Genomic DNA, 22,278 nt, shown 5'->3' on the forward strand with positions numbered 1-22,278 from the left:
CATGGGAAATGACTTAAGTTTCAGTTTGACAGTCCAGAAAAGGCCCAGATAAGATCTTTTTTCAAAGGTGTGAGCAGACAGGATGAACATGTTAGCATCTTGTTTGTTGCTCAACTACAGGGAACAAGGACACAAATAGAAGGTAATAATGGTAAAGTGTTTAATAAGAAGCTACATGGTGCAGTTCATTCAACATGAAAATTCACTGCTTGCACTTTTTGAGTCTCTTTTCAAGGCTACAAGGTTGAGTATCTGACAACCAAAAGACACTTTTTTTGAGGATGAGTCATTTACTAAATGGGTAGATCTATTTTTTTATTAACATCTTCAATTCTTAGTAAAACCATTTTGTTAAGAGCTGCTAAAACCGTAAAAAGCAAGTCATGATGATAATATTCGAAGGTGCTGTTCTTCCTGTTAATCTCAAAAGCTCTTCACATTGCTGAAAAACGTGACTTTTCTGTAATCATTTTGTGCATGTAGAAAAAGCGATGATCAGATGGTGCATGTGTGGTTCTAACATGAGCCTCTTCCTCTGTGCAAGGGGCATAGAAGCTGTATTTGTGCTGACCTCAACCAGGTGGTTGTCAGGACCGTACAGGTCTTTGTCCAGCTCGATCACAAGGCTCTTAAAAAACGAAGAGAACTTCTTCTTCTGCTTCCCTGGCTGGAAAACATACAAACAAGAGGTGGTCAAGTAATGACCAGGGTCAAATGTGTGTACATCAAACACTCATAAGCAGAAAATGTCTTATTTTACAGCATTGTTACTCATTAGAAACCCACAAGAGACTGAGTGAGATCAAAAGTAAAATGAGACAACAGGTATTCTTGGGTCCATTTCCTCCGTGCTTCACCTGAAATTTTTTGTGGTTTGTGTAACTTTAAAGCTTCACACTGCTGTGAAATGACAGCCTTCCTGAATATATCAGAGCTGCACAAAGCAAATCATTTAGCCTTTTATCTTTAAGCACTTTTCTCCTCATCAGCCATTTATTTTATATCTTAAACCAGCCAAACCTTTTCTGTCCAAAGTTGTTTGAGCAAATCATTACAGAGCATGACTGTGGGCCAAAAACGGCCCAGAGTGGCTCCGAGATCAAAGAGCAGCACACTTTCATATAAATAGGAAGATTAAAACCTCAGTTATTTTTTTATAGGACAAGCAGTCATTTGACACACATTTTCATCTGCCAAACATTAAATAAAACTACATCCCAGCAGTGGATCACTATCAAAGAAAGTCCATTTTTATTCATTAGATGGCCACTTACTGCGCAATATCTTTTCAGTGTGTTTAAAAAAAAAAGAAAAAGAAAAAAAGGCACGAATACAGCAGATAACACAACTTACATCATCCAGCAACTTCCCCTCTACCCGCAGCTCCCATGATGCAATGCTGCCATCTGAGTCATCAGCATCAGGTCTAGCTGGGTTGAAGGTGTTTGAAATGTAGAGCCTCAGTTTACGCTTTTGCTGCTGACACAAGGGCACAACAAACACCAGAGTTTAATAGAAAATTTCACAAAATCACAAACTAAGGTAAAGACGCAACAGCTAGCCAGAAAGTAAGAAATACTGAAGTGGAAAACTGAGGTAAACAACACTGCTGGCCTTCTAGCACTCAGTGATGTTTTAGACTGACACATGGAAATCAGCAGGGGGGTTCCCGAGGAGGGATTATTTCTTAGTATTACCTTCATTGGTCTCTTCAGTGCCTCCTGGATGTCCACTCGCTTACGCATGATTGTCTGGTCCAGCTTGCGCTCAAAAGCCAGCAGATCCATGTAGGCCTGAGACTCTGGGACCAGCTCACGGATCTGGTCAAAGTAAATAGAAACTTAATGTTGAGAAACAGAGTTTACACCGGACATGTTAGCACCTTTTCCTGTAGTTTTTTTCCTTTTATTTGCTGTGAAGTGTGAGTGCTGCTGATGGGAGCAAAAAAGGCCATTAATGTGCCTTAGGAATCTAGGTAGCTTGCTAATGCAATGTAGCTAACTGCTAATAAGGTGATGTTAGCAACCTAAATGGATCAAAGATTAAGCTAAAATAGTTATATTAAAATATTAGCCAACAATATGGCCTTGATTACATAAGTTGCCAACATTAACATACAATTCTTACATAGTTAGCTTAAAGGTAAAGGTAGTGCTAGTTAGATAAAGCTAGCATTAGTTAATTTTATGGACCCTGTATATTGCATTACATTACAGTCATTAAGCAGATGCTTTTATCCAAAGCGACTTACAGTGGTTGGGCATTAAGGGTCTAACATAAGGACCCAACTGGAGGTGTTAATATTCGTCCTGGCTTCTCGTATGGGAGATGAATGCTCTGTCAACTGAGCTATCCATATTGCAGGTCTTGGGTATATTTCCTGCTCTATGTTTTATTATTTATATTTTTGGGACACCACTAAATAGTTTTTCCACATTTAATAGAAATATAGACTAATCTAAAAAAAACAAAACAACAAAAAAAAAAAAAAAAAAAAAAAACCGCATCAACATTTCCACTGCTGGGTCAGTGGATTCATTAGGTTAAAATCTTTCATTCTTTTGTTGTATGCCATGCCCCATCTGGCCCACTGCTCTTACTTCCAGTTACTTCTCTACTGTCAGCATTATTAAAGTTATAGCGCAACCTAGAAAACATAATTCCTTTTTCGTACTTTTGAGCAAAAACTGAACCCCCAGTGTCATCAAAGAGTACACTTTGGTCAAAACTGTAGGCTGCCCCATCCGTCATTATTTGCTGGTCCACACCATGCTCGGGACACTGGGGGATAAAAATGAGATGCAGACTGTGCAGCCAACCAGCCAGGGCTCAAACATTACCATATGGATGAAAGTCTGCACACACACTCCTCCAGTTCACTCCTTACCCTCCCTCCTGCTTTCATTGTTCCTTCCCATTCCTTCTCTATCTGCATCTCTCTGCTTTTCACCGGGCAGAGGTGCTGAGCTGACAGAAGAGTGTGGCAGACATTCCCCCTGCTTGACTCATTGTTGTATAGTGGCCATGCCTGCTGCTATCTCCCTGTCTGGGTAATGTCAGAGGATAAGACATGAGCTCACAGTCTCCAGACCTCAATAGTCTCGTGTGTGCCGGTCAGGATGGGTGAGGTGATGGGGTGACACACAGCTAAAAACTGAGCCTAGAAAATGCAAATCACAACCCCAGTCTGTACAGACTCACCTGTGGCAACATGGTGAGTCTTCTGTCTCTTTCAGTTCTGTTTGTGGTTGCATCTCTGCCGTATCCCGCTGACTGAATTTAAATCAATGAGCTGCCATCCAAATAACAGAATGAAACCCTAAATAAACCTCTAAAATCTTCTGATTGCTCTCCTCAATCTCTCTCTTCTCATGTGGAAATAACAAATAATCATCTGGCCCTCAGCGCCTTCCAAGAACCCCGAAAACATAAAAACAACAACAAAAAAAAAAACAGCCAGGATTTTTCTGCTCTGCACACAAAAGGTAAAAACACACAGAACAACAAAGGTAAAAATATGCAGCCTCACCCTTTGCGGAAGAATCTTGTCTGCCATTTTCCTTCTCTTAGCACTAGAGACAGGGAGAGAAAGACAGAGAGAAAGAGGAAAAAGGGAGCATGTTACTATGGTGACTGATAGCGTAGCACCCAGGCCATCTGCTAAAATGCTGGGCCATATCCAGCACCCCAGCATCCCAGCTGTGCTTGTGTGTGTGTGTGTGTAAGTGTGTGTATGCACGCCTATGCACTCCTGTGTTTGTGTGTCCTCTGAAATGCAGCGGTCCAGCTGGAGAGCGTGAGCCTCTATCAGCCAAAAAAGTGACACATCGCACATCTTTTGCATGACATATATACATCATACTCATGCACACACACACACACACACACACACACACACACACAGCAGAATCTCTGCTATATGACTTGGAGGATAACAAGACGTGTTTAAAGGCTTTACAGGAATGCAGAGTCTTCAAGATTTTCATCAAGTAAGGTGCATTTGATTCATAAATTCCAGGCATGTACTGACGTTATCATGTTTTTCTCTTTGTTTTTACCTTATACCTACCTCAGAGGGACTTGACATACAAATATATGTTACCTTGGTGCCATTGTCAGAAATGTCTTTTTTGATTAACATCTGTGGACACCTGTCACATATGCAGCATCCCATGTCAGTTCATGCAAGTAGTTTTATCCTGCAGAAAGACACTGCCTTAAAACAGGTGGCACTACACTGCAAAAACAGAAGGATAGAAAAGCTCATTTCATGGTGATTTAAACTTATTTATGCCTTATAAGATATAGAAACTTTCCTTTACTGAACTGACCTGAATTATACAACTAATTCTTAGTTATGTAAGCCTTTAAATAGGTTATCTGATAAATAAAAACCTGCAGCTGTAGTGAAATAACTGGATTTACTCTAAGAGTTTTATGCAAACATGAACACCACTCTTATGTCAAAAGCCAGGGAATTATTATTTGATTTAAATAAATGGATATTAACAAATTTTTATCTGAATTTAAGAAAAATGAACCTGCACCTACATCTATTTTTTGTCTTAAATGCAATGCATGTAACTTTATAATGTACAGTCTACTGTACACTCTACAGTGGAGATATGACATATCACCCAACCTCACTACAGAAAGGACTACAGAAAATATTTCATGCTTCTGAATTGTGTTTTTGTTCTTTTTTCTTTTGTTTTTTGCAGTGTAGAGGAAATATTTTGTCACAGAGCACGGCAATGCTCTATGAAGCAGTATGTTACATCAGCATGCCAAATAGTGAAACAAGCCCGCTGCAAGGCCAACAGAAGGATCCAGGATTGCATTGAAAAGAAAAACATAAACTATTTTGTACTGTGCCTTAAAACCAAATTTTGCTATATTTTCTGCTCTAGTTGCACTAACTGGTTCCCACCATGCCATGCTCCATCCCAAAGCATGCACCACTACAGTGTTTAGTAGGTTGGTTGGCCTGCATTTATGTTTGGGCCAAAAAAAAACGTTCATTCACGGGGATGCTGGGCTCAAGTGAAAGGCTAAATAGGCCAGAGTCATCAAACGAAAGAAAAATGGACATGCAGCAGAATAAACTCCTACTTTGATCCGAGCGTGGGATCTGATTGGGGCTCTCTCATGTCCATCTGCCTCGTCGGCATCTCATTGGCTCCGGGGAATCCAACTGGCTTCCTAAGAATTAGTGAGGATTCGAAGGTTGTCCGATTAGAGTTGTGGCGAGACACACACTCACTGGCAGCAAGTATGATGTCAGAGGGGAAACACCTGGTGGTCTTGGCTGCTTGTGTGTGTTGGATGTGTGTTAAGTTCAAGGGTCTGTTAGAAGGTGCAAACTCTACAACTCAGACAAGGCCAGGCACTGTGATGGGTGTGTAGCTATGTAAATGCATGCACACAAGTGCAGCAGAGGACCTGGGAGGTATCCTGCTCGTCTGAGGGACACACTTAGTCAACAATGTTTCTCAGCTAACCAAAACAATCATGCTTCACACACAGAGACAGACAATACACTGATAAAGGACACACTGAACTTGAGAATCACATGGAAAGATGTAGACAGGCTGATGTTACATCTCAGGTTTAGCTTAGGATGGCTCTGTGTTGCATATTTTGATGTTGGTTTGATGCAGTAATGGTGTAGATCAACACACCATGCATTCTTTAACAACATCAAACTTCTAGCATTATCACTTCATAAAATAAGATACTCATGACCAGACAAGTCAGCACAATGGTCTCTAAGAAACTTGTTTAAAACATTAAAGGGACAATAAGCTGAAATTCCTCATTTCTAGATTGAAGAAATTAGAAATGGCTATGTGAAGAACTAGAGGTTTAATTTAATCTGGATTATAGCATGACGTCCCACACCATCTTTCTGTGTTGATCTCCAGCCCCGTGTTTACCAGCCGGTCCGGCTTAGCATTCACGTATGTTCATGTGAATCGCCGCCTCCTCTCTCCTCTCAGAGTCCTTCCTCCCTGTAAAAAGCTTCAGCCAGCGAGCAATGGCAGCCCGTATTTTTGAAGCGAAATGGTGGAGAGCGGAACAAAACATTTACCAGAAGGAAACCAGAATCCGACATTACCTCGAAAAAAAACAATAGTCATTAGCAAAGACGCTATCGGATAAAGACATGGACATAACCCAGATTAACATTAGCTCTAGCGACAGCTAATGTGGTTACAATTTAATTCGGAGCTAGCTCTTAACAACATAACATTATAAGTTACTTCGACATGTTCCACAAACTGGTGATATGGTTTTGATTAATGTGTTTGCACATTTATTCGCAGACGAGGCAAGTTGTGGGGGGTAAAGGGAGGTGTGGCTCATAGTACACTTTGTTTTGATCTACAGGCATCTCACAATATCAAACCTTGCAGTTAAACGTTTTCGCTTTTTTCCCCTTTAAGTGTCCTAAAGTAACCAGATGTGATAAATATTAGAATTTATATAAATAAATGCTCAAGGTTTTACAGGACAAAGAATGAAATCACTGGCATGAACTGCATTTTAGATTTTTATGAGTGATGAAAATACTCAAAGAACATTCAGAAAAATGTGTCCTCTGTAGATCACAGAGGGTAACTAAAACACTGGTTCAGGACAACTGCAGGCAAAAAAATAAATAAAATGGTGTGCATAATTTATTAGAGGAAACTTAGATATGCAGTCAGACTGAAGCAGTAAAATCATGAGAAAACCTTAATATTTTGTTAATGAAAACAAGTTAATTTACATCAGAATACATACATATTTAATCTTAGATAGAAGTTACTTATTTATGTTTAAAAAAAGTTTAAAGTAATCAAATTAATTTAAAAACCTTGTTACTCTGTGAGAGTTAAGTAGTATACACCATATATTTAAAAGGAAACACCTAGACTTTCTCTACAAATAAAGGAATATATTTTATTACAAACAACATTTTAGTTTTGTGTGACTAAACTTGTATTTAGCAGGAAAAATTAATTTTCTCTGAGAATTACGTGGTACAATTAAAAAAAAAAAAAGGTTTATTTTCTGTTAGATCTAAATATTGATTTGAGGTTTATTATTTATTAAGGTAAACCATTTAGGAAAAATAATGTTTCACTGTGTTTAGTTCAGAATTACCATATTATCATAGTCATCTGTATTTATAAAAACATTACTGTATCTTGGAGTACTTTTGAGGAAAACAAAAGGCTAATTTAGTATAAGTTGATAATGCAAGGACGTTCTTTCACCTCATTAACCTCACGTGACATGACTTTTTTATTCAGAGCATCTGTAATGTGCTCAATTGCTTTTAAACAACTATTTAAATGCATCATTCTCAACCTTTCTGAGACAAAGGTACATACCAGTATGCGACAAGTAAGTAATTGTTTAAGTTTAATCAAACAAAAATGAGAAAAACTTCCATGAGGACAGTCATTTCTGCTGTACATAAGCTTTGCAAATGACTAGATTTCTAATGACCATTTAGTTTATAGTCTTTTCCTTAACACAAGGCACAATTGTCACACATTAAACTTCAATAGAAATATTATTATGTTTTCCAAAAAGCTTATTAAAGACTTTCTAGGACACCAGGTTAAATATTCGTGGCACTTTATGCAAAGCAAACTGGAATGATTTGCTATTTTTAGCAGTTGCTTGCGTATAGGACAGCGGTAGCTCTGCAGAAAGTAGCTGGGACCATAAGGTCTCAATGACACTGCAAACACAGGTGGCCTGCCCTCAGCTGGCAGCAGCGTGGGGTCTGAGCTGGATGGAGGAGCTGGAGCACCAACCTGTTTGCCAGAGGACACACAGTCTCACAAAGAGACAGAGAGCAAACGAGTCAGACACCTGGATGGGTCACCCTGGATCATCGATCAGAGCCGCCGCAGCCAGACGGACTGCTCTGGGGGTTGAGCCCCCGACGCAAGACAACATTTCCTCTGACCTGTTCGACAAGCCTGCTTAATTGTAAGTGGATCAATTGTGCTGCAGATAGTAAGAGAATGAAACAGAGAAGTCCACTGAGTGTGCATATCGATCGCCTCTCTAATGACCATACCTGCCACACACTTGTCTCCTTATGGACATTCAGCTACTCCCTGCCTGTGTGTGTTTATGTGCCTGGGTTACAGATAGTGTAGCAATGAGCTAGAGCATGGACATTTGCAGACAGCTGTGTAGAGGCCACATGTCTCCAATGGTGGAAATAAAGGCTGAAATCACACAGAAGACAGAGTTCAAACAGAGAACAAACACTCCGGCATGGCAGCGATGGTAGTAGATGAGCAGTGAGCAAGCAAAAGATGCAAGAAGTGGGAGAGAGGTGATGTGTAAGCATGAAGGTGGAAAGAAAACTAGAAATGACAGCTGAAAAGAGACACACAAAGGTTATGGTTTCACTTCTCATCAGTGCGATTTTTGTGATCTGATTTAGGAGGCTGTGAAAAAGGCTCAAACTGCAGATACACCCACTGTCCATGTCTATTCTTTCTTTTTCCCTGCATTTATCACATTTAAGTTATTTCAAACCAAAATGAGACTATTGTGTCATCAAAATAAAAAAATGTTCAAATTATTATAACATAAAAGAAAAAGGCAGCTATTACTTCCATTTTAAAAGCATCCAACAGTGAACATGTGGTGTTTTCTTTATAGACACTGGTGCTAAATATTACCCCAGTTCTATTTTACTGCTAATTAGCAATAACTACTAAAAGAGATTACAATAGAGAATTTTCTTAAAATGCTACCTCCCAGATGGAGAGGCATTCTGCTTTATTGTTGGTTATTTCGAAAGCCCTATCTTACTAAAAACTCATCTAACTGGCAGACAGAGGCAAAGGCCTTAAAAACATAATGATAAATTATTAATGACTAAAGATGATTCAGTAACAACCTATTAATAATTATATTCATATGGTGTTCAAACAAACTATTAAAGCTACTATTCATTTCAGAATAATTGTAAATAATCTTTTTGCCTTATAAGAAGGATTTTGTATGGTTTGACTTATACTATATAGCAAATGTGTGACAAGTTTCCTCAAACACCAATACAGAGGAGTTACAGCCCCAGACTGTTATGTTAGTTTGTTTTAGATTCAGATTTTGGATATTCAACAAGTGATTTGCTGGATGGAGCAGCTGTGCGGTTCCTCATCTGTTATTGGCAGGATGGTCTGGAAAACTTGACTGAAACCTGATGGTTCTCCTTGTTTTGTAAAGAACTGTAAAGTTTACCTTACATTAAAGCTCAAGGGATACTGGCAAGTGCCCTTTAACTGAACAAGCTTCACAAATTTCCATATTTGTTAGTCCAGATCAGTTCTTACAGCATGGTCTATTGCCTATATCTCCTTATAAGAAAAACATCTGGCAGTCCTCAAACACGTGTCCACATGACTTGCCGATGTGTCACTTATTTTAGATCTATCCAGGTGTGACTTTGGAAAGGTTATTGTCACAGGTAGCTCAGAGAAAGATGCCCCCCAGTGAAGCAAAGGTTGCTGCCATCACTGCTTTCCCCTTCCTTCAACCAGAAAGGCCCTGCCCTACTTTCTTTGGATGGCTAGCTATGATAGATCTTTTTACCACTGTTTTTCCACTAACAAGCTTTCTCAATGCAAAGCCAGATTTCTTGTGGACTCCTGATATTCAACATCCCTTTGAAAATGTAAAGTCATGGTTGAGTCATGTGTCTGTCCTTCTTGCTCTCCACCTGACTGGGACTTTCAAACTGAGGCTTGATGGCAGTGCTGTGGGAGATGGTATTGTCCTGCTACAGGAAAGAAATGATGGAGCTAAATATCATGTATTACTTCTACCAGAAGTTTAACCAACATCATCTTATCTCCTCCACCATTGAGACAGAAACTCTAGCTTTGTTCTTGGAACTCTAACACTGTGTACACAGACCATAACCTCCCTGTGTTTTTGGCTCACATGTATAATCATAACCATGTGCCGGGGATTTACTGTGCAAAAGTACCATCTTGAGATTTAAAAAAAAAAAAAGAGTGGTCAACTTTTTTGCCTGTGCCTTGTTCTTGGGCTCAGTTCGCCAGATGTGAGTATCTGTACATCCCCTCTAATTTATTTCTTTTGTTTATGCTTCATGAACCTTCTAGTGTATGTCTTGAGGACGTTTTTAAGGCACTGTGTCTTGGCATGTTCATTTTAAGGTGCATTCACACCAAGATAACCTGGCATGTAGAGAATTCCAAAAAAGATTTTGTGCCTTGGTTTGCTTTCACACTGCACTTTTCTCAAGTTGACCAAAACGCCTGGACAACATCACGCAGTTACAACTGCTTGCTAGGGGTGATATTCTCCAAAACAACCACTGACCAATAAGAAAGAAGAAAACCTGGCACAACGACTGGCCAGGACTGAAAGTGACTCGTTCACCGCAAGTAAACTGTAGAGCAACACCGCTACAATAAGTTTCTGCAGTTGGGTTTCTGTGGAAGTGGACCAGGGTTTGTTTAACATGGACCAAGCAGTATCAGAGTAATTCTGCTCTTAATTATTTATACTTTGTGTGGTTGCAAACAGGAGATTGGCTGGATGGACTGGCTGTGCAGCAGCAGTTCCTCATCTGTGATTGGCTAGATGGAGAACCACACAGCCGACCACTTTAAGGTAAATTTTTACTAATTTGCCTTATTAGTTCATTGTAATCTCAATATTTTTACCCCCTATTCCTTAGCTGATTTGGGGTTGTAACAAGCAGCTTATTGTTAGAAATGTTTTTTTCTTCTTGATATGTACTGTATATTATGGTTAAAAACTCTGACAATCAGAAACCAGCAGGTTTGAATGGATGAATTCCACAGTGACAGCGCAATCACCATCATTGTTCCCTTTTTGCTCTCGTACATCACACAAACCAGACACGTAAAGGAATGTAGGGGGTAAACCATGCAGTGTTTTGGTTAGAGCTGAACGTGGACGGGATTCAGACTCACTTCCTGGCGCGGTTCTGCACGGCCTGCTGCTGCTGTTGTTGCTGCTGCTGCTGCTGCTGGACCTGTTGGGAGGGGGCAGGCCTTTTACGACTGGGCTCCATCACCGGGGAGGGCAGTCCGGGCCGAACCGCTGGGCTCCCGCCGTAGGGGGGACCAGGGGGGCCCATGGGAGCTCCCTGGTGGGGCATCCTCGCTCCAGATGGCATGCCAGGACGCTGGTGGTAAAGCAGAAAAAGAAGGGTCGTGTGTATTTAAAAAAAACAAAAAACAAACTGTTTCTGTGTTTTTTCTGGTTTATTATAACCACAACTCAGTGTTTCTAAAAATAACACCAAGGAAACGTTTGATCATTTGTACCTTTTATTGAGCACTAAAACAAAAAGCTTCATTTCAGCTTCTACAGCTGAGATCACAGATTTGACCAAAACATCACAATTTCCATCTTTACCCTGTTTCTGTCAGCCTTTTGTAACCTTTTAGTAGTCAAACTGCGGCTTTGCACAATTTAGTGACGTCAGTTTACACGATTTCTGATTCAAAATATTTACATCCTGGGTCACAAGCATGAAGATAAAACTGGAGTTTGTGCTTGTTAGAGTGACATGGAAAGGGCAACTCTTCAGTGGTGTGAGGCATATTGTTGCAGTCACACACACACACAAGGCATTTAGAGAAGTGATCTGTCATGTTTGAATACTTTCCAAGAAACAAAAACTGCATGGAGAACAATCACAGATGCCTTGCTCTCGTTTGAACTCTAAACAAAACTCAGGTTTGCAAACAGAATTCAAACTTTGTCAAACACAGATTCAAACACACATACACACACCCTTCTCTTAATAATGCAAACACTGCCAGGGCACTGGCACTACACTCCCTTCCTGATGCCTGGGAACAACTGGTGAGAATCTCACCTGTGCTTGTCACTCACATGCCAACAGCTGCCTGCCGCCTTGGTTTATTGTCTAAAAGCAAGCACTGGTTCGCCTGACTCCATCTAAAACATCCCACAGTTTCTGAAGGACTACAGCAAAACACACTCAGGATCTTCTAATTAAAATGGCTCTAATTCAAAGAATGGAATAAATTAGATCCTCTATTTGGCTGTGACCAAAAGTTCTGCTTTTAAAATGCTTTTAGCAACATTTTTATCTAATATCTTCAGTAAAAGCAGGTATATCTAAGAGCATTTTAAGAGAATTAAAATATTACCGCTGTGTTACATCAGGTCTTCTGCTGTGAACTTTGAGGAACGAAGAAGTCCAGCTGCTACAGATGTGGAGGGGACATGTTTCCCCATTTCTGTTTCACAAACTTCCTTAATTCCTTTGCCATGTTTCTTTAATCCATAATGCTTTTTAGTAGTCAGTTGCTGAGTTTTTCCAGTCTTTTGTTGCCCCTGTCAAAAATTGTATTTGACATTTTTTTTTGTATGTTTGTACATTTAATGGCAGTGCCACTGCAGCTGCATCCCAAAACTGCTCCTTATTAATACCAAATTTACTGCATGACATTTATGTTTGAGTGAGTAAATTTATGCACTATGCAAAGCCTAGAAAAATCACAATGGAAGGAAAAAGAGCAGACTGTATCTAAAGCCACCACCTGCTGTTCTCATTGACTTCCTTTATAAGGGACGCTCAGTAGTTTACTGAACAATGGACAGCGATTCAAAATTTATCACCACTGTGGATGACCAGAGACAGCTGTTAAGAAGCAAAAAGATAAGTTTAGAATTTGTAAAATGTTGGGTGGGTGGGGGGGAGTGCCTGCAGAGAGTTATGTGCATGCTGCGTACATGACCTTTTTTTTCTGGACAGGACTGCTGTGACTCATTCATAGTCCAATGACAAAAACAGCTGCTTTGTGTGTTTTTTAATCCTTTGTAAATTGACTAAACTACTTTTGAATCTACCTTTTTAAATTTTGTTTTATCTAATTCAGTTATTGTCTTTTTTTATTTTTATCAGCAATCCTTTATTTATTTTTTAATCTTATTCATTTATTTATTTTAATAACTTATTTAACATTTAATTATATTTTATTGCAGACTTTTTCTATTTTTACTTGCTTATTTCTTACGGTATTGTTTTTTTTTTTTATGTAATCGCAAATACATTCATTTGTTAGGGGGTTAATAACTAAATTTTTACTATACAAGAAGAACATTTTAATTAAAGACACAGCACCTTTCTTATTTAAAATCAAACTCACATGATGTATTTTCTGCTATAATTTTCCATTAAATGTATTTACCAGCAAAAGGACATTGAAAAATGTTAATTTATAGTTACATGGTCTAATTTAGATATATTTATCCAATTTATGTGTTGAATGTCTAAATGTGCGAAGGACTGCTACAGACAGCAAAACACATTACTTATATATTAAACCATTTACTTTTGGCTTCTGCTGTGTTTCAATTTTATCTTTTATGTTCATTTTAAGGTTGCATGACATATTTTTTTCTGATTTCATCAAAGGTTTCGCTTCCAACTAGCAAATAAGAATTTAATAGAGGAGGAAATTGTACGATATTCGATAAAAAGAGTTTAAATTATCAGTAAGAATTAAATAGAAATGTGAAGCACAGTGAACCTATTTCTAATATGAGTTTAGAAATTATAGGAAGTTATGTTTTTTTAAAATTTAAACTATTTCTTTTCATGTAATAAAATTTCCTGTAAGTAAAATCACCCTGCCTTGGGTAAAACTGCCTGCAATGTGGGCATGAACTGAACTAAAAATATGAAAACTCCTGTCATACATGCTGTGACTCTACTCATCTACCCAGTCATTTATTTAAAATACCCAACACAACAATATGTGTAATCCACACTCTATGTTCAATGGGGCATTTTGGGTGAAATGAGAAGCTAAGAAAAATAACAAAATTGTACAAATGTATATTTATTAGGCACCAAATTGTTTCTTGTTACTAAGATTTTTGCAATAATGATAATGTTAACAAATTGGAGTTATATACCTTTATTTAAACATTCATTACTTGTAATGTGAATTACTGCACGTACATAGACATATCCAAAGTGATCTTTAGACTGTCCACAAACACACTGAAAACAAACAAAATCATTGGTAGAAAACTTTTTAGAAAACATCTTTAACTGTGCCTATATCCACATGTATATATTCACGTGAATTTTCAATCACTTAAAACAGATCATGACAGCATAAGATAAACTTAAGACAAACATGTTGTTTAAACGGACTTAGCAGCAATCAAGTGACAAGAGGCCCGAGCAGGCGTCGCTGTCACTCTGGCTGGAAGTTTGGTCGATGAGGGGGATGGGATTTTAAGAGAGGGGGGGTCACAGCAACTGAGAGGGTCTCAAAAACAGGAGAGGATAAAACAACATATGGTCAGTGCCTCCTCCTGCTCCAATGTTGTCACCTTGTAGAGTCTTAAAAGACCTCGTTGCTTTTCTGTTTCCTACCTAAGCTAGACAGTAACAGACATCAGACCAGTCTGGACAGTTACTGCTGCAGTCTGGAGAATTTGAGCCCTCCTGATAACAGATACAGAAAAACCATAGCTGGATCATGTAAATACACACACACACACACACAATGAGCTGTACTCTATAATCTGACCTGCTGAACTGGCTCCAACACTCTGCCCAGAGCTCTGCCAGCCAGCCAGTCAGGCAGCAATCGAATCTGCCATGTGGATGGATATCTGAGAAGTGTGTTGGCATCTTTGGGAAAGCTGGAGGGATTTGAAGAGGCCAAACTTAACCCACACAGTAACAGTACTAAACATACTGGATGAATCTGTATGTTGTTACATGGTCCCACAAAGGCTGCGATAAGAGCCCTGAATTGTGAGAGCGAGGTTCCCTCAGTGTACCGGGACTTGTTTCAGAAGATCTTCAAATCACAGTAAAATACAAAATAAACAACCTTGCTTGTTTTTTAACATGTTGTCATTCAGTATGTTTGCTTTAGAATTAAAATAAATTCAGTTTATTCAAGAAATTGAGCCTTACTATCCTCAGTCATCTTTTAATTTAAATATTTCTTCCAGATTGTCATCCTATGTGTGTTCATATTGAAGTTATTGTACCAGTAACTGTATTGTATGTTGACCCCCTTTCATTTTTTTAATGAACCATTTTGTCCATAATATGATATTAAATTGTTAAATTAATGTCTGCACATGTGATATGTCTGATTAGAAGGTATATGGGGAAAAAAAAGTCACATTAGACATTTTTCTGATGAAATATTCCACCAGGCATTACATCTCTAGTCGAAGGCAATCTTCAAATAAGGTAAGTGGAGGTAAAAGCTATTGATCTGTTATTCAGTGTAAACCAGCATTTTTGCTTCTTTAATACATTTGAAGAAGTCTAAGAACAGCTGGAAGGAGTTGTTTGTCTGGTATAGAATTAGAGGGATAACAGACTTTTGATTAATTTGTTCCCATACATATAAATCTCTGCTTTAAAAAAGGGGGGCCCAAATATTACTTAATGTTTTTTATTAGGGCTGTGCGTCTTTACTGGTCTCCCAATTAGGCCTGTCGTGATAAATTTTGCTGTGCGATCAATTTTCTCAGAAAAGATCGCGATAAACGATAACATTGTGCAAAGAGATAATGTCATTTTGAGACCATTTTCAACTAATATAATAACAATGCCATAATAATGCAAGTACACCCTTTCAAAGATCAAATTAACTTTAAATTTTTAAAAGAACATTTCACACTGGAACTGGAAGAAATATTAAATAAAACAAAAACAATAAATAAAATGGACTCAGTCTCATTAACAATGAATGAAAGCCAAACACAACCAAAAACAATAAGTAACAAATGAAAATGATCACGGCCAGCAAACTCATCACACTCATTTTTTCTTACCGTGCAATTAACTGACTTATTGTTTATCGTTACAAGCCTACTCCCAATTTGATCCGATTACTTTCATCTTGTCAACAGTTCGATTCAGTTACATTCTGAGCTGCAGCACGGTGCATCGCTATGTGTTGCATCCTCAGTTTTCTTCATTACTGCACATTGTATTTATTGATGAAGAAAGTAGCAAACAGTCAGATAATTATGAACTCCCTGAGTGTTTATGATTGTTTCAGAAAAATCTGATATTGACAAACATCATAAACATGTAAACAATTATGTTATTTTCTTTCATTATTAAACTTTATTCTTCCATTGCCGGAAAATCAAGAAACATTGCTATAAAGTGACATTGTTATTAAAATGTCTTCCAGTAAAGCAGTGTGTTTTGTCCCTTCTGTCTTTCCATAGTAAGTTTAGACAGAATATAGACGTTAAGATGTTTTTCATGTTCTCCTTTATGGCCAGAAAACATTTGACTTTAAGTATTCTAGTAAATTTTTAATAGAACACAGATGATATTACCTAGCTAACCGCTAGCTTACCAATTGTATTTTCCATAGACGTTAGCCTTAAGCTAACTTATCGATTTTTGTACATTTTCATGTGTGATCTTGCTTGATTACGCAGAGACAATGAAAGTATTTCCAGTGGGGCACTGATGTGTTTTCTGTATGTTTGCCTAGTTTTATAGTTTTCCCACGTGAAGGTTTCAAAACAGATTCAGCCTCAGATCTGCTGAGCTGTTGCATCAGGCTAGATCACGCCACATGGCAGAATATATACATTATAAATCGATTATGTTCTGTTGCTGCACCGATGCAGAATCCGTCCACGTTTGGCTCACGATGCATCGTAGAAATGATTAAATTCAACACCTCTAGTTTTTATATAGTATTACTTACACTATCACCTGTCAAGGCAGTAACTGGGCCATAATAGTTAATATAAAAAAGACACATCAACCTTTCGTGGAGAACTATTTCCCAGTTTAATGTTTATTACTTTTACTGTCACTGTTTGTTCATTTTAAATCAGATATTAGGAGAAAGTTAGGAAGCTGATTCAAAACTGATACCATAGAAACTTATTAGTCACAAGGACGTCTGCCATAAAGCATCATCTTCCTCATCTATTTTACACTATTTTAACACATATCACTCTCTATTTAAAGTTTGAATCAAGGGACAAACTAATTAGGAAATGTTTAAGAACATAATTAAGTTTAAAGTTTTGTATTTTTTCTCATTAATTGTACAATACTTCTGTTTTTGTGTTTTTCTTCTTTTTCTGGTACATTTACACACAAATTTTAAACATTTTATTCATAATGTTTTCAGGGTTTTTATAAACCTATTTCATGTACTTATGTAATTTTTTAATATTCTTAATTCCTATTTTGTTGACTTTCTTTATTCGATCTAACCCTTTATTACAGCAGACGAGGGGTATTTCCCTCTTCTAATAAATTATTATTTCTGTCTATTGTAAATTACCAGATGCAGCTTAAGTTAAGATTTGTCAGCTTTTCAGCACACTTGTTCTTACATAATGACGTTCACTTTTCACACTTTGATAGAGTTCATCTGGACACAAAGATATAAGAAAAGGAAGAAGGGGATGGTGGAAATCCTAATAAATGGATCTTCTTTTGACAGATCAATAGACAATATTTCCAAAGTCATGCTTTTCTTCTCCTCCAATTGGCCATTCCTTATTTTCCTACTTCAGTCTCATCCATGAAGGACTGGGGGTAGGAGTTAAATGCGCCTGGTTATTGTTGGAAATAATGTCAGTGTCTACATGTTACAAAAGGCATGGTTACAGAGTTACAAATAGCTGAAGGGTTTTAGTATGGGTCACGATACCCGTCATGTCACTTGAACATTGCCCAACAACAACTTGGGGAATCTCATGTTGACTATTACATGACTTCTGGTGAGACTACATCCATCTAAACAAGAGAATTAATACCACCTTTATATACTGGTAATATTTCTTATATTTAAAAAATGATTAAAAAAAAATTCATAGATTCTTTTGAGCAAAAAAATAAATAAATGTGGATTCTTCCTGCTGTGGATGTATAAATTCAGCATCCAATAACATATTTTCTCAAATTACTTGTCACCCTTTTATGAAAAAACATAAAGCTGGTGGTGAATAGTGGGTGGAGCCTGCTCAGGCCTGTGTAACTGACCAATCAGAGAGCTCTTTGCTAATCATCACATGGGAGCTTCTGGTTAAATGATCATTTGTTAAAATCAAATTTTCCTTTCCTCTTCCCACTATTTCTGAATAAGAGTATTTTGTTTTATTGCTACTTTTTGGTTTAATGTCTATGTTTTTCATATTTTCTTGTTTACCTTTGCATTTATGTAATTATGCATATGGTTTTTATATACGATTAATCCATTCCAGTGTTCACAGCATCAAAGAATAATAATCGAAATGGAAACAGCAGCATTATTCACATGTTACACACTGTTTCATATAGTTTCATATATTTCTGTAGAATAAAGTCATTTCTATGAAGACTGATTATTACAAGGTTATCTAATGTAGCGGACACACTGTGTTTAAAGAGTCAAGTGGATGTTCTTTTATTCTACCTTTCAATGCTACAACCCCTGGATCAGATTTTATTTCACAACCACTGAGCTCATGTGAAGTCAGACATCTCAGAAACTAAAAGCCAAAACTATCTGCATGGCCACAGGTAAATCAGATTAAATATTTCATGCTGTGTTTGGGTGAACTAACTATTTAACTTAAGTAAGTTACATTCACTCTTGTACTTAAACATGCTCACAATGTTTCAGGTGATACGTCTACATTGCCATTTTATGTTTTGGCTTATCAGGGTTTCCCACGGAGAGTGCTGGAAGGCTTTTCCCTTCACTGTTGCCTTCACCGACCTCCACACACACAAGCAAGAGGGAGTTGGGGGGAGGTAAGGCAGATAATGAGAAAGACGAAGGAAGAAACCTCAGCCTACCCATCAGTCCTCGAGCCAGAGCTCGGCCAAGTGCTGCTGCTGGGAGGCTGGAACACTACGACCTTCAGAAGCTGGAACTATGTGCTCTGTGTTTCTATGTGTTTTATGTATGTGAATCCATCGAAACGCATGCGTTTCTACATCAAAAAATATTTTTCTTGCTCGGCTTGCCCATGAAAGGAAAAAAAACATCACTGCTTGGCAGAAGCTAACAAACTGCCAAATCACCCCCATATCCCATAGTATAAATATTTCTCCTTTCTGCAGCACACACACCAAAAACCTGCCACAACTATTACAGCAAGACTTTTCCATCTTCAAATGTGGGGGAGAGAGGGAGGAAAGAAAAGATGGAGGGGAAAGGCAGGCATGAGAGGGAAAATAAGCAGAGGGAAATATTTGGCTTGGAGCAACCAGAGCCTCATCAAGGTTAATTGGTCTGTTGAGAGGACACACTCATCTGGCTCATCAATCACCTAGGCCATTGTTTCCTAAAGTGTGTCTCTGAGCGCAGGGATTCGGCACTGAAGCCCCTGTAATGACCGCTCCTGTCATATAGACAACACCTCATCTTGTTTCAGTGTATAAATCTATCTGGTGTCACTACGCCCTACATAAACAATGATTAAAATAGAGTTTAATCTAAAACCAGAACCCAGTCAGACAAGTTGTGTGATTTTATGATTTGACAAGCTCGATCTATCTAGTCTTTTTGACCTGAAGTTTTGGGATTAATGCAGAGGTAGCATTAAGAAGAAAACCACAGTTATTTAAAACTAGAAACTAGAAATATTTAGTGATGTATAATTAAAAAAGTAGCAACTGAGGAGCTAGAACTAGACTTTTACTAATAATGATAAGATATTCATATATTCAAAATTATGCATAACTAATCAAGTATTTTTCTTAATATTGTTTCATTCCCTTTCAATATCAATGTCATGAATGAGAGTTTAGGGTTGTCAAACCCAGGAATCCAGTGAGAGCTTCTTCAATGTTACTCAAATTATTACTGAACTGGACAAAAATGATCAAATACTATGTCTTTCACCTTCTTATATAGGAAATGATGCTCTGTTTCTGTAATCAAGAACAGCGTTAAAACTTAAATGGAGAGTCCAAACTACCTGCGGATGACATCAAATGTGTGCTATAATATATTTTGAAAAATGTTGCCTTTTTTCTGAATAAATCAAGACATTTGAAAGTGTCACCTTGAACTTTTGTATGGCACAGACTAATCAATTTATCAACTGACAGATATAGTAATAATGAAACTATACTTGTATCCCTAAAAATACATCTGATTTTTCTAAGAAACATCAAACTAACAGGAATAAATGAAAGGTCACGGGCATGCGGCTTCATCTAAAGGCTCAAATGCTTAGAAAGGCTGGCAAACACTGCCATAAACGACCTGTTTGTTCACACACGTCAATCAAATCCGCTGAAGTTCTAACAGTGAAGAGACACATGAAGATTTTTTACATCATCCACATGTTCTTCACCAAAACAAACCACTCTCTACTCCATGTGCTGCCATTACAGAGCTGCTGTGAGGGTTATGGTAATAGTTGCCTAACCTCTAACCACCAGCAACACTTGACTTGACATTTTGTGCTAGCTTCACATGAATGAGCCGATTGTTCTGCATGTTTTCCAAGACTGGCAGTCTGCCGCGGCTCCATGCTCCATCTACGATACTACATCCTCTTGTCTCTTGATCTTACAGGTTCAAACCCTTCCATCAACCAAAAGCATGCAGCCTGCAAAGGCTACTCTGACTTGTTTTGAGTGGACTCCTCATTTCCCCCCTCTAACTGTGACTCTCAAGAAAGCAGTGTGCTCCTCTGTTAGCCAAAGGGGGAGCTGGCTGCTTTTTTGCTGCTGAGCTTCTCTTTCTACAATTATCCATCTTTCTGTATGTGTTAGAAAATCCTGTGCTCCACATCCTTCTCCCGCCCAGCCCTATCCATCCACGCTGCTCCACTTCTTGCTCTCTCAAGCCATCTCCTGGCAGGCTGGGGATCCAGGGGGCTGGAAATAACCTTCACATGGCCAGCTTTACCCAGCTATCTCTAACACACAGACCACTGCTGCTGCTGCGCCGACTCTTGCACACAAACACAGACACGCACACACAGATGCATGCCAGAGCCCAGCTCCCTTCACGGGAATGACGGACAGTGCCACTCACCACTCCATGGACCAGGAACTCAAATAGTTTGCTCTTGGTGGCTTTCCTGGCTCCCCCCGCCGTCTCCTCCGTAGCCATTTGCTCAGTCCCCTCCGTTCACCCTGCTATGTCTCCCCTCTCCTTCTTTTGTCTTTCCCTCTCCCTTCACCCAGCCTCCTGTTCCCCTCCCCTGCTCCACTTTCCTTCTCTTTGTGCTCTCCTTTTCAGCTCTGTCTGTCCCTCACTCTCCTTCTCTCTCTTCCCTCCCTCTCCCTCTATTTTGAATGTGCAGCAGCCCTGCCGAGTCTCTCACTGTGTCTAGCTCACTTTTTAGTTGAGCTGCCTTTCATGAGCCGGGCACGTCGCTTGCTTGCTTGGAGGTGGAGGGGAGGTAAGGGAGGGAGGGAGAAACCGTGCGGGGGTCTAGCAAGGGGGTTTCAGCCAGCCCACCCTGTAGTCCCCCCCACGCAGCTGTTGCATTCCATTGGTTGATAAGGGCATGCATCGCGGCGAGGCTGCCGCTTGCTCTAAACGGGGGCTGGGGAGGTTATAGTCTGTTAGCCATTCCTACGCTGCAGCTTCCCCCTGATGACCAACCCAGAGGCCACAGTCAGCACACACAGAGCCCCAGCGCTGGGCTCATTCTCAAAAAAGGAAATAAGGTTCTTAAAGGGGCCACACTACATATCATTAACACATCTGGACACACATAAATCACCAAATATGATGGCGCTATGATGTGGGGATGATGGTAAGAAAGCCTCTTGAGTCAGCGAATTTTTAATTGTCTTGTAGGTCACAACAGGCAAGTAAAATGTGCCTAATCCACTTAACAAAAGGAAAAGGCCGCGTCTAGAGCGCCTTCATTTCCTGTGTTTCTCTTGTAGGGGTCCATTCGTAGGTTACAAGCATTTCCTCTGTTTGAATCATTAGCTTTTACCTTTAACCCAGTTGTTGGCCAAGAGGCAACATTCAGGCTTTGGCTACAGTGTAATGGCTGGCCAGCACAGCAAGGTGACTGTGTAACTTGACACAAGTAATTAATTTCTACTGTCATTTCTTGCAGGCTGCTTTTTTAAGTTATCCATAAAATGCAGAAAAACTAAGGCCTTCTCACAAAAAAAAAACCAAAACAAAAAAACAATCTTCTCAAGGACAGAAGGAATAATGAAAACACAGAAAATTTTCACACACCAACTGTTTCTTTGTGCTGTGATCTCTAAATTGTGCCCTGCTTCAA

At 38.9% G+C, this 22,278-nt stretch overlaps 1 protein-coding gene across 5 annotated transcripts in view; it reads right to left on the minus strand.

Annotated features, from left to right (window-relative positions):
* The window catches only part of LOC121628925 (SWI/SNF-related matrix-associated actin-dependent regulator of chromatin subfamily D member 3), a 44,258-nt gene that overhangs the window by 10,881 nt on the left and 11,099 nt on the right, over nt 1–22,278 (minus strand). Inside the window, exons 1-7 of one of the 5 annotated variants that reach the window (XM_041968342.1) lie at nt 21,060–21,394; nt 10,989–11,203; nt 5,113–5,202; nt 3,530–3,572; nt 1,698–1,820; nt 1,354–1,476; nt 572–667 (exon numbers count right to left, since the gene is read on the minus strand). In XM_041968342.1, the coding sequence (XP_041824276.1) occupies nt 572–667; nt 1,354–1,476; nt 1,698–1,820; nt 3,530–3,572; nt 5,113–5,202; nt 10,989–11,203; nt 21,060–21,137 (768 nt within the window). In that variant the 5' untranslated portion in view covers nt 21,138–21,394. Of the gene's footprint in view, nt 1–571; nt 668–1,353; nt 1,480–1,697; nt 1,821–3,529; nt 3,573–5,112; nt 5,203–10,988; nt 11,204–21,059; nt 21,395–22,278 lie in introns of those variants that run through there. The other 4 variants (XM_041968341.1, XM_041968343.1, XM_041968346.1 and 1 more) reach the window with 4 other exon arrangements.

This window comes from Melanotaenia boesemani, chromosome 18 (assembly GCF_017639745.1).
Source record: "Melanotaenia boesemani isolate fMelBoe1 chromosome 18, fMelBoe1.pri, whole genome shotgun sequence".
Taxonomy (NCBI): Eukaryota; Metazoa; Chordata; class Actinopteri; order Atheriniformes; family Melanotaeniidae; genus Melanotaenia; species Melanotaenia boesemani.